General features: G+C 37.4%; 1 protein-coding gene across 5 annotated transcripts in view; it reads left to right on the forward strand.

Moving 5' to 3' along the window:
* Nucleotides 1–13,378, forward strand: part of NNT (nicotinamide nucleotide transhydrogenase) — a 104,002-nt gene that overhangs the window by 16,707 nt on the left and 73,917 nt on the right. For all 5 annotated transcript variants that reach the window (XM_032135259.2, XM_032135260.2, XM_032135258.2 and 2 more), the window contains 2 exons: nucleotides 3,606–3,694; nucleotides 7,776–7,963. In XM_032135259.2, the coding sequence (XP_031991150.1) occupies nucleotides 3,606–3,694; nucleotides 7,776–7,963 (277 nt within the window). The remainder of the gene's footprint in view (nucleotides 1–3,605; nucleotides 3,695–7,775; nucleotides 7,964–13,378) is intronic.

Below are 13,378 nucleotides of genomic sequence, written 5' to 3' on the forward strand. Positions count from 1 at the left end.
GCATATCCAAACCATAGCACTAGGTACAGGAAACTTGACTTTAAATGTGGTCATTTACCCACCTGTAGGTTACAGGTTTACTGGTGCTTCCTGCTCTTAAGTACTTTGTTATATAAGCCCAGAGTTCTCACACAAAATAAATCTCCTGGAAAAAAATTAAAACAAAAGCAAATAGCAGCTGTGAGAAATTATATTGTTTTGAAAAACAGGCCAGGTGAAAAAAATGGCAAGCGGTTTAAGTGGAGGCCAGAATACTTAGCAAGAAAGTGTGAGCAAACAACGCAGACGTGAGATGTAAAATGATTAAATTTTGACTTCTTTCTCAGGATCATACAAAAATGTCTGGCACGCATAGTGGCCAGAAGTTCGATGCTGTTCTTAAATTGACTGAGTGCTTTGATGCACAAGTCTACTACTAATTTTGGTTATAATCTTTCTAGATATATGTTGAAGTTGAGAGAAAAGCTGTTAATAAAAGATATTAAAAAGTGAAACAAAAGACAAGAGGCTTAAAGAAAAGAGAATCAGCCTTTAAAAGGTGGAAAAGTGACTATCTTTACTGAAAATTTAAATTGCAGCTTAAGGGACTTTGGTTATATGACAGAAATAGTTTTCTGAAATTGAAGGCACTGGTACAGCTCATTAAGGTGGATAGCATAATACTGTCTTTTATTTGGATTTCCTTTAAACATGGAGGGTTCTTACCTGTCCAGAGCAAGTTTGTTCAAGCCGCAGCCTGTGGGCCACATGTGGCCCAGGACAGTTTTGAATGCGGCCCAACACAAATTTGTTAATTTTCTTAAAACATTATGTGATTTTTGTTGCCATTTTATTTTTTTGGCTCATCAGCAATTGTTGGTGTTAGCTAGTGTATTTTATATGTGGCCCAAGACAATTCTTCTTCCATTGTGGCTCAGGGAAGCCAAAAGTTTGGCCCCTGGCCTAGATTGAACGAAAATCAATCAGTTGAAGGCTTATGATATGCGAGGCATTGTTCTAGGACCTGGGGATATGGCATGAACAAGATAAAATCCCTGCTGCATAAAACTTACACTCCAGTGGGGGTCATAGTGAGGAGCCAAACGATCAAATAAATACCTGAGATAATTTTATTTTATTATTATTATTATTTTTGACTTGTTTTTTTTTTTTTGGAGGCAGGGTCTCACTCTGCCTGGAGTTTTCACTCCAGGCTGATTTGGAACTGAGCTCAAACAATCTTCCTGTCTTGGCCTCCCAAAATTTTGGGATTACAGGCATGAGCCACTTCACCTGGCCATGAGATAATTTCCCATAGAAAAAAAAATGAACCGGATGATGTGACAGTAATGGGCACAGGCCACTTTAGTAGAGTGATGGGGAAGCTTCCTCTGACCTTTGAGGTGAGATTTGAAGCATGGAAGAAGGAAACAGGAGTTTAAGGATTCCAAGCATTTAGGATTCCAGTATTTAGGTTCCGGAAAAATAAAGAATACCATTGGTCTTGGAGTGCGGTGAACAAGATGAAGAGTGATCTGAGATCATGTTGGAAAGGAAGGTCTAGGCTGGATCATGTGAGTCCTCTCTTCTAGGTCATGTGATAGACTTTGGATTCTCCTGCAGGTGAGGGAAATGTTTGGTTTAGGATTTAAAAAAATCATGTGGCTGTTCTGTGGGGGAATGGATAGTAGGGTGAAGGCAAGATCTGTCAGCAATTGGTTGCACCTGGGAAGATGGTGGCACCAGAAATGTAGAGAAAGGTGAAGGATTTTATCTGGATTAGGGATGATCTTTGGGAGTTAAAACCAGTACTACTTGTTGATGAATTGGAAATGGAAATATGTGCAAAGGGAGGAGTTGATGAATTCCCCATTTTGGCTTAAACAATTGTGCATAATTACTGCCTTTACTCGATGGGGAAGGCCAGAGGAGGGGCAGGTTATATGAGTGAACACGAACAATGTTCCTAAAGTTATTTCCTTTCTCCTGCCCTTTCCCATACTATTTCTTTTTTTAAAAAAGTTTTTATTTCTTTTTTTTTTTCAACAGAGACAGGATCTCACTATGTTGCTCAGGCTGGTCTTGAACTCCAAAGCTCAAGGGATCCTCCTGTCTTGGCCTCCCAAAGCGCTGGGATCACAGGCCTGAGCCACCTGCCTGGCCCCCTACTATTTCTTGAGCATATGCCTACAGTGTAACAGTTAGCAGTAAGCGCTTCGGTTAGATTCAATTGTTTAATGTAACAACAGTCTGAGAAGGCACTTTGATTGCTGTATTGCAGATGATAAGTAGCTTGCCCAAGATCACCCAGAACTAGTTAGTAACAGTCAGGATTTTGACCTAAGCTCTCTGACTCTTATTTGCTGTGTCTTTTTCTTTACTCCATGCTTTAGAGAGAAAAAGTAAATTTCTATAGTAAGATCTGCTGCTTTTGTGAGATTCTGTTTTTTTAAATTATGGGTTTTTTTTTTTTTAATTATGTATTGATTCAGGATAACTTGGCCAAGTCCTGTGACTTTTATTTATTTTTATTTACTTTTTCTTTCTTTCTTTTTTTCTTTCTCTAAGTGGTGATGGAGCTTCTGTGTGGAAGAGGTTGGTGCTTTGGAGCCTAGAGCCTGCTTATTCCCTCTGGTCACTCTTTGCCCCCTTTCCTATAGACTTACCCCTGTCCCCAAACACAGCACCAAACACCCCATTATCAAGATCAATTCACATGACCTCTGAGACACTGCCCAGAGCTCACTGGAGCAGTCTGACTAGCCTAGTCTTTGTAAAGGCAGAAGGACATGTGGGCATGATGGGTGGGTGACAATTTGTAAGCTTCACTGATTCTGTGGGTGGCATTTTTTTTCTACAGAAACAAAGTGTTGCTTTCAATTGACTGTTTATGGGATATACAACAGGACTTTACTCTGGAAGGCCCTTCCAGACTGGAGACATTGTTGTTCTTACTTTGTTTCTTAGAAGGCGGGGGTTGGGGGAGACTCTTGTTTCTGAGGAATTCTTTGGTTCTCTTGTTGCTGATCCTTCCGTGATTAGGGACATTAGTTACATTGCTTCAGACTTAGGGAGAGTTGCTCAAAATGGTTCAGAATTGTGGTTGCTCATCAGCTGTTCCTTTCAGAAGCATTTTGGCTCAAAATAGAGGTTGGGGTAGATGTTTCACCAATGTTGTACCCATCTTTGAAATGTGTTTTGATGTTTGATGAACAAAGAAAAGCCTTATAATTTGATAGGATAAAGGTAGTTAGATTGCCACACTGGGACTTTTAGTAGAAGGAACTTTTAGACAGTGGAAACGAATCTGTTAATCTTCAACATACGTAATGCTGATCATGCTTAGGTAGTTTTACACGGATATGCTGATTATCAGGCTATTTTTAGTGAATTGTTGTTGGCCTTTGCTAGCAGTTGTTTCTTTGATAAAATTTTAAGATCAGTGGTGGTTCAGTTAGTCTATGTACTCCATACAGTTACTAAGGGCTGAACATCATTATCACCATCAGCACCGCCATTTATTGATGCTAAACTTATACTAAGCACCAATAATTGTTAGCTGATGATTTTTCATTATTAGTTGATAATGAGCCTTAACACATAACTGGGTCTATCTTCTTTTCTAGATTCTGATAGTTGGTGGTGGTGTTGCTGGGCTTGCTTCTGCAGGCGCAGCAAAGTCGATGGGTGCAATTGTTCGAGGATTTGACACAAGGTAAGTGCTTTACTAGTGACTGATGTTAAGGTAAAAACATTTTGTTTCAGGGCCATATTATGCTTTCCTTAAAACTTATAAATTGAAGCAGCACATTGCAACTGATCTATAAGCTCTTTCCATTTAAACATGTTTCCACTTTTTAAAAGTTAATGCAAAGTGAAAATGTATTACTTAAACTAACAACTCACAGCTCTGTTTTCTTGGGTGGATTGACAGTGGGATCAGAATCCTTTTTATCCCGAGTTTCTAACATGTAGCTTTACCTATTTCTGTTCAGAATGCTTTTAGGCACGAGTTAGGGCATGAACAAAGATGTTTATGAATCTGAAGAAAGAGTAAAATAGCAGGCTGAGTTGGGGGCATGCCCTACCTTGAATGAATAGAAGCAAATAAAGCTGACTGGCACTTCACCTGACTAGCAACACATGAATTATTTATGCTGCGTTATTTATGCTTCCTGTGTTTTATGTTAAGACAGAGCTGCATTTATTTTTCTGATAATTTTTGAGCCCCTGGGTGAAAGTACTTGATTATGTACACTGTGTATTTCTTTAATGCAGACATACACACATTTTCCTAGATTGTCTTTAAAGAGAAGTTTGATTAAAATTCTTCATTTCAGAAGACACTAGACACTGGATTTTATTAAATGTCAATTGAGTACAGTTAATATGTGTTTTAATAATGTTTGAGGTTGAAAAATGTAGTTATTTATTATCAGCTGAGGGTACTGGAGGAATAATACAACTGTTAATCTTGAATATAGAATGATCAAAAAAGAAAAACAACCATTCAAAGTTGGAAGAATGTGACTTTTCAGAGTAAAGAATGTTCCACAGAATATGGTTAATAGTCTTTATCTAGAGTTAAAGTGATATACTGAAAAAAGCTGTCCTGCTGAAATGAGAAAATAAGGCATTTCCAAAGTAACCAGGACACAAACCAAGGATAGCTAGAGTTAAGCATGCCATTGATCCTGTCATTTTATTTTTACTGTTTGTCGATGTGAATTTTTCTCAAGACCTCCAAGCCCGTAGAAAGCAGGTTGTTTAAGTTTTCATTGTAGTGGACAGTAGTATTAAAATGGAAATGTATGTATTTGACCTAAAGGTGATTTGAAACTTGGTGGTGGGTGAACTACTGAGAATTTAGTATATTGATGTCATTTTTTAGATTGTGTACACAATCAACAGCTAGAATATGGTTGTTGCTTATATTAGAAAAATACAAAAACTCAATTTTTCTTTATATTTAAGTTCGTTATACAGGTATCTCAAGTATACAGTGAAGAAAGATGTGGCTGAAGTGATTTAATACTTTTCTAAGAATTATAACTCATTAGTTACTCTAGTCACTATTTTGAGATGGGTTTGGTTTCATATTATAAGTATGAAATCCAAATGTGTTGGAAAACATACTTGATTTTAAATTCGTGTTGGAAGATTGAGTGGTATGTATTTTCAGTTAAATATCCTAAAAACTTACAGACAGCTCATTGCCCAATGGTATTTAAATGGTCTGATTTTTGAATTCTTTCAAACAATAACTAGGAGGTACCCCTCTTAGCAATAGTGATTATCTTGCCTAATGCCTGTATCACAAAGTTTAAATATATAAAAACCTTGCTTTCTTTCCTGTCAGAAAATAGTACACGATTATTCTTCCAATTCAGAAAAATATGAAAAAGCACAAGAACAGAAAATAAAATACCCTAAAGTCTCACTGCCTAGAGATATTTTTTTCATGTGTTTCCTCATCTACACATTAATTAAAAATGTAATTTTTACTGTTCCATTTATCTTTTTTCAATTAACAGTAGATCATGAAGATCTTTCCTTACCTATAAATGTTTTTAGTGGCTGCAGAAGATTCCATTGTATAGAAGTACAGAAATTTATTTAACTAGGCCTCATTTTTTGCTATATTTAAACAATACTCTGTAGGTCAATATACACATACATGTACATACAGTAAGCCTTCTATCCATGTTCTATTATATGTAGGTTCAACCAGATCAAAAATATTCAGAAAAAATAATTGTGTTTGTACTGAGCTAGTACCAATTTCGTTTTTCTTGTCATGATTCTCTAAACAATATGGTATAACAACTATTTATATAAAATTTACATTTATTAGGCATTATAAATAATCTAGAGATGATTTAAGCTATTTGGGAAGATGTATGTAGGCTATGTGCAAATACTACACTGTCTTTTATAAGGGGCTTGATCATCCGTGGATTTTGATATCTGAGGGGGATCATGGAACAAATTCCCCATGGATACTGAGGGATGACTTTATATCTGAGAACATACATTTATGGAGATATCTCATTATTTCCTTAGATAAATTCTAAGGAAATATTGGAGTCAAAAGATATACACATTTTAAATGCCAATATGTTATAATATTTTTAAATTATGAGATTATTTTATGGGCAAAGATATAACTACAAAGATTTAGAAACAGCTTATATTTCTAATGATGCATATTCATTATTGAAAAATACAGAGAAACATAAGGATGAAAGAGAAAATACCTTTTATAATTCTATCAGCCAGATATAATTGCTAGTGATATTTTGGTGTAATTTCTTATAAAAATTATATATATATAACTTTTGAACAAAATTTGGGTTATTTTATATACATATATGTGTATATATATATGTATATGCATGCATATATATGTGTGTATATATAATATATATGTCTGTGTATACACATATACACACATATGTGTGTGTATATATATAACATATAAATACAAATATAAAATTTTGAATTCATCTATTTCTTATTAATATTGGTAGACAATTCTGAAGCTTTTTAAAGAACTGTATCCCTATGGCTGCCACAAATGGAACACCAACTCAGATTGGCTTAAACCATAAGAAAATGTATTATTTCTTCTAACTAAGAATCCAGGGGAATGACTTCCTTTTCACATTAGAGTGAGATGCTCCTCCGTGCTATCAAGGACCAGTTTCTGTCACTCCTCTCTGCTGTCCTTGGCTTTGGCTTCCTCCTAAGGCTGAGTCCACTTGTGGTTGCAACTTTACCTCCAGGGGGCAAGCTGGGCTACCAGATTCCTTGCTCAAGCCATCAGAGGGAGAACCTCTTGCTCAACCATGGACTGTATGTCCTACCCTTTATGCATACTCTTGACCATGATGGTTGCTAGGGATTTATTGGCCCAGATCACGGTTTCCCAAACTTCCCTGATGACAAGGATGAACTGCAACTCTTGCTAAAAATAATACAGCATCTGGCCTGCTTGCTGGAGATTATAATTCAGTGGGTCTGGGAAGGGGCCTGGGAATTTGAATTTTTAACAAGTACCCTGAGTGATTATTGTCATTAGGGGGGTTTGAGATTTACTGTAGTGGAATGAATATTGATGAGTTACATGCACGTCCACCACAGACCTGAGGTCTTTGTTGGCTCTGGTTTTCCAACCAGGAGACAGTACTTGGGTTGCATTTATTTGTTTATTTAAAACTGAATTTATTTTTATATAATTTAAATGTTTTGGCTTTTCACATTTTACCCTTTACTACTATTCATAGGTTACTTTTTGCAAACACAATTTAATGAGGACTGGTTGGGGGGCAAAAAATCACTTTATTAGAATAATTTTACATATAAAGAGTTATTTTTGTAGGAAAGGTCTCTAGTAAGAACAAATTCAGAATATTTACAAGTGAAAAACCTCATCTTGAGTGATTTGAATGATACCAAATCCTGATGTGTATCAGGTATCACATCGTCATCCACATCGGGGTCATAAGGAACACAATTGATTACTGGAGTTGGCAATTGTGAAATCGCTTTTGCAACTTAACTAAGTAGAAGTTGGAATTCTCAGTAGTTTTTTTTTCTTTCAGAAAAGAATATTCTCATAAATATGTTACTTGCCTTTAGAAAAAAAATTGGAACAATTAAGTACGACATCAAAGGGACTGTTGACTTTTGAATATATGGTCTGTTGTTCTTAAAAAGGTATATGTAAATGATGATCTTGACTTCTTTATTAGGGCCTGAAATAACTACTCTTTCCACTTTAACAATCACCCTAGAGCTGCAGCTTTGGAACAGTTCAAGTCTCTTGGTGCTGAGCCCTTGGAGGTGGACTTGAAGGAATCTGGTGAGGGACAAGGAGGATATGCAAAAGAGATGTCCAAAGAGTTCATTGAAGCCGAAATGAAACTCTTTGCTCAACAATGCAAGGAGGTAGACATCCTTATCAGCACAGCACTTATTCCAGGTATGCCATTAAGTAAATGGTTATTTTAAAAGCACTTTTACTCTTTTTTTTTTAAAAGCGAGAGTGAATGATTGCTTAACATTTGAATTTCTTTAAGGAAGGAGGTAGTACTTTCTATTATAAAAGTACTAGAAAATGAGAAAACATATGACAAAATTCATAGTCATTAATAATTTTCTTCAAGTATTTTTTCTGTGAAAAAAATTTTTTTTTTGAGATGGAGTCTTGCTCTTGTTGCCCAGGCTGGAGTGCAGTGGCACGGTCTCAGCTCACTGCAACCTCCGTCTCCTGGGTTCAAGCGATTCTCCTGCCTCAGCCTCCCAAGTAACTGGGATTACAGGCATCCACCACCACGTCTGGTTAATTTTTGTGTTTTTAGTAGAGTCGGGGTTTTGCCATGTTGGCCAGGCTGGTCTCAAACTCCTGACCTCAGGTGATCCGCCCGCCTTGGTCTCCCAAGGTGCTGGGATAACAGGTGTGAGCCACCGTGCCTAGCCCTTTTGTGAATTTTTGTATAAGTTCATAGATTATACTGTGTGTACAATGTTTTTTTTTTTTCTGAAGAATAAAACACCATTTATTTAGAAAAGATTATTATTACTATTATTTTCTCTGCAACTTAAAAAACTTCAATAGCTTTTGGGGAGCAGGTGGTGTTTGGTTGCATAGAAAAGTTCTAGAAGTGGTGATTTCTGAGATTTTGGTGCACCTGTCACCTGAGCAGTGTACACTGTACACAATGTTTAGTCTTTTATCCCTCACCCCCCTCCCACTCTTAACCCCTGAGTCCCCAAAGCCCATTATATCATAGCTTAGCTTCCACTTTCAACAATGTTTAGTTTTTAATTCCTGAGTTACTTCACTTAGAATAATGGTCTCCAACTCCATCCAAGTTTCTGTGAATGCCATTATTTTGTTCCTTTTTATGGCTGAGTGGTATTCCATGGTGTGTGTATATATGTATATGTATGTTTATCTACTCGTTGGTTGATGGGCATTTAGGCTGGTTTCATATTTTTGCAACTGCGAATTGTGCTGCTATAAACATGTGTATGCAATATCTTTTCTATATAATGACTTCTTTTCCTCTGGGTAGATACTGAGTAGTGAGACTGCTGAATCAAATGGTAGTTCTACTTTAGTTCTTTAAGGAATCTCCATGCTGCTTTCCATAGTGGTTGTACTAGTTTACATTCTCACCAGCAGTGTAAAAGTGTTCCCTTTTCACTCTTTCCATGTCAACATCTGTTATTTTTTGATTTTTAAATTATGGCCATTCTTGCAGGAGTAGGGTGGTATCTCATTGTAGTTTTGATTTGCATTTCCATGATCATTAGTGATGTTGAGCATTTTTTCATATGTTTGTTGGCCATTTGTATATCTTCTTTTGAGAATTGTCTATTCGTGTCCTTTGTCCACTTTTTGATGGGATTATTTATTTTTTTCTTGCTGATTTGTTTGAGTCCTTGTAGATTCTGGATATTAGTCATTTGTCAGATGCATAGTTTGTGAAAATTTTCTCCCATCCTGGGTTGTCTGTTTACTCTGATTATTTCTTTTGCTGTGCAGAAGCTTTTTAGTTTAACTAAGTGCCATCTATTTATGTTGGTTTTTGTTACATTTGCTTTCTGGTTCTTGGTCATGAACTCTTTTGCCCAAGCCAGTGTCTAGAAGAGTTTTTCTGATGTTATGTTCTAGAATTTTTATGGTTTCAGGTCTTAGATTTAAGTCTTTGATCCATTTTTGAGTTGATTTTTGTATAAGGTGAGGGATGAGGATCCAGCTTCATTCTTCTGCATGTGGCTTGCCAATTATCCCAGCACCATTTCTCGATATATGTACAATATTATATTCATAAGCAGGATCCTCTGCTCAAACCCTTGATAAATTGGTTGTTAATTTATTTACATTTTCTTTGTTAAGATACTACCTTCTCCTTGTAGGAAATTCAAACTGTAGTGATAAATAAGAAAAAAAATACAGATCATTTGAAGTTCTACCAGAAAGATGACTGTTATTAATATTTTGATCATATTTTTCTATATATGTGAGAGAGAGATAGGGGACTTTGTATGTATATGTATTTATGGAATTTTCAGTGTATATTTTTACTTATGGAAATGACCCTTTGTCAGTTTTAAATTATTTCCTTTGACATGTCAGCCAAATTGTGAGCTTTTTGATGGTAGGAATTACTTTCTAGTCCCTTTACAAATCTCCTTCTAAAGAGTATTTTGTACTCAGTGCATGACTGATGTCAAACCAGTAAGTTTATTAATCAGTAAGCATTAGCTTGATCTAGCAAGATGTGGGAGTGAAGAAACTGTCCACCTTTTATAGTCTCACCTCTTCACCTATCCTTTCCTTTTGTTATTGAATAATGAATACCATACTGACTCTAATTTTTTCCTTTCTGAAAGAAAGTGGGTCATATAATGAGAGCTTAAAGGGTTCTTGGTTGCTTATGTTAGATCCTAGTGAAGGAGCCTCACTTTCTCTGAGGTACTGTGGGGAATTATAATTTGCTTTGTCATGAGGCTATGAAAGAGGAGAAACTCTCCTCCGGTAGCTTCCCCCACAACAAAAAACCTGGCTAATATAAACCTAAGGACAAAGAATTGATTGGCATCAGACCTGTGAGCTTGCGGGGGGAAAACAAGCCTCCCAAGTGTGTTTTTCTTTCTGTCCTCTGTTAACCCAGGTGATAGGTGAACTGGTCTCTCCAGATAACCGCATCCCCCCAGAGCAGCTAGATGAAGCAGACAGGTAGGAGGCTGATATGGGGGTCTCGGCAGGGCTCAGGCAATGGGAGCATCTGTAAGTGTAGGAATGAGGCCTGTGGTTGGTTTCTGGAGGTGCATGCAGATCAGACAAACCCAGGACCCAGGATAGTGTTTGTGAAATCTGTCAGTGAAGACATAACCCATGCACAAGCAGTGTCAGGAGAGCACTTCAGGATTCATCCTTTCCTTGTGTGGCAGTGGCTCCTGGCTCAGCTGTTTCACAGGTGGTTCTGAGGAAGGAATGGGGTGACATATGCCACAGCCACCATCTAACCTCTGAGAGGCAGCTGCGCATTAGGGGGGAAGTTATGAGACGATTAGATGTAACAAGTGGCCAGTAGAGGGTGCTAAAACATTTACTCATGGAGTAAGCCATGTGGATAGGAAGCTAGTTTTATTTAGTCAACTCATGCTGTAAAGAACTAGGGATAATTTGAATAGAGTATATAGATTTATTATTGATTACACAGCTAGATGTCAGTGATAGTACTCAAGATTTATTTTATAAACACATACTGACTTTCAGGGCCTTCCCCTCTCCCCATAATATTTTATATTTTATAAGTAGTTTATAGTTACTGTACTTTAGTAAAAGGTATGACAATCTTGAAGACTAGTTGAAGAAGTTTTATTAATCCGTTCCACTAAGCCTTTCTTGTTTTCTGAAGCCACGATCTTCACATTAAACTTGCAGAAAGTCCTTATCAGTACCTCAGCCCAGAGCTCAAAAGGCTGGCTTGAAAAGGGCCTTTACTTTCTTTTGAAAAAAAAAAAAAAAAAAAGGAAGAAAGAAAACAAGTGAATTAGAATATTATGTGGAAAAAGGTGATTTTTCTAAAGATCTTTCCTATCTCTGGGGCACTGAAAACGGAAAGCATGAGCATTTAACAAAAATGACTGAAAGAGTACACGAAGGTACAAATGCCCTTTGGAAAACAATGTCCTTGGCATTATTCCTTTACTGGTTTATGTCCTGAGCCTTTGCCTGGGTCGCCTGATGGTGTATCTGACTCTTGAATGACCCTCAGAGCAGAAATTGTTCTGAAGTTTTCCTTGAGTGGATTCAAAGGGGATTAAGTCAAATGTCAGAAATTCTCTAAGCTAAGATTTATAGACTGAGATCCCTGGAAGGCTGGACTGAAGACCTGGTGTGGATAAGAATGTTGAGAGACAGACACAGGTAAGTAATTAGTTTCAGGGAGCAACTTTACGGAGTTAGTAAATATTTATTGTCCTAGGTATACGTCACTTGGTGGTCTTGAAAAAACAATGAACTGTACTTACTTACGTAGATTGTATGTGGAATGAGATAGTTCTGTAGCTAGCTAGTTGTTATGCTGCCTGATATCTTATACCGTCATCTCACTCCCCTATTGGGTTGAGTGATGGGTTAAAGGTGAGAATTTCACTTAATGCAGGTAACTTGAGGATGGAGCCAAGCTGACAGCCCCACTTTGTGGTGCTGTGCACACAAAGGAAAGCTCTCTACTTTTCCTGTCCAGCTCGTTGACCTTTGGGGCTACCATTAAAAAGTAAGGCAGCCCTGCTCTCTGGTAATGTTCAGGCTGTGCTCATAATCTTTTCTGCTAAGCCTTTTGAGACACAAGATTTTTTAGCATCCCTAGTGATCTGAAACCCTTTTAGAGAGACTTGTCATAGAATAGTTAATCAGGAAGGGACTGAATCAGGTTGAAAATCTGGTAAGTACGTTGGGGAGGGGAGTATGGTATGGGGTGAGAAGGAATCATGGTGATTTTGCACTGACTGTGTCTTGGGCAAATTTCACCGTAAGTTCCAATGAGAATGAAGAGAACTATGGAGCACATGCTAAGTTTAACCTGACAGATACCAACTTTTCCATTTGAAATCTTCCTGATGACCACTTAATTAAAAATTCGTGAGCATCTTAAAGTCCTATACCTTCCCAGCTCTCCCCTTTCCCACCTCAGGTCTAGTCCTTATTAATTTAGGGGAACCATAGCTATTCTAAGGCCTGAGTTTTTGTTTAGCAATGACGGCAGCTTGGGCGACTTGGGTTCCCAGCATCATTAGATGAAGCAAGCCATCTAAACTGAACAGAGTTGGATCATAGTCTCCCACTCCCCAGTTACCTGTGGTATAAAGTTTGCATTCCTTGGGGGTATTTCTTGGCTTTCATTATCTGGTCCTGATTTAGCTTTTAGGTTTGGTGTTAAACTAATATCTTATTCTCTGGGCCTGATTTCAGTCATGTTGACTGCTATTATCTCCTCAAATGGGCCAAGATACTTTTTTGCCTCTGCACATATTGGTCCTTCTCTTTGGAATACTATCCTTGCCCTTCCCTGCTTTTTGAAATTCTCCTCCACTCAATTACTACATCCTCCATCGTTTCTATTGCCTCCTGCTTAGCAGTAGTGTTCTTTTTTCTTTTTTCTGCACTCAAAGCACTTTGCTTGTTCCTCCTATTACAGCAGTGCTTAGTCCCATCATTCCTCAGTTATCTTGTCTCCCGGTGAGTACAACAGGAGTCTTTGATTTATGCCAGCACTTGGCATAGTGGTTTGTATACATGGTGGCTTAGCAAATGTTGCTGAACTAATAATTCTGGATACCTTCCTTAGGTTTTGGTTGGTACAGTTCCTTTTATTTT

The sequence above is a fragment of the Hylobates moloch genome, unplaced genomic scaffold (assembly GCF_009828535.3).
Source record: "Hylobates moloch isolate HMO894 unplaced genomic scaffold, HMol_V3 SCAFFOLD_17, whole genome shotgun sequence".
NCBI lineage: Eukaryota > Metazoa > Chordata > Mammalia > Primates > Hylobatidae > Hylobates > Hylobates moloch.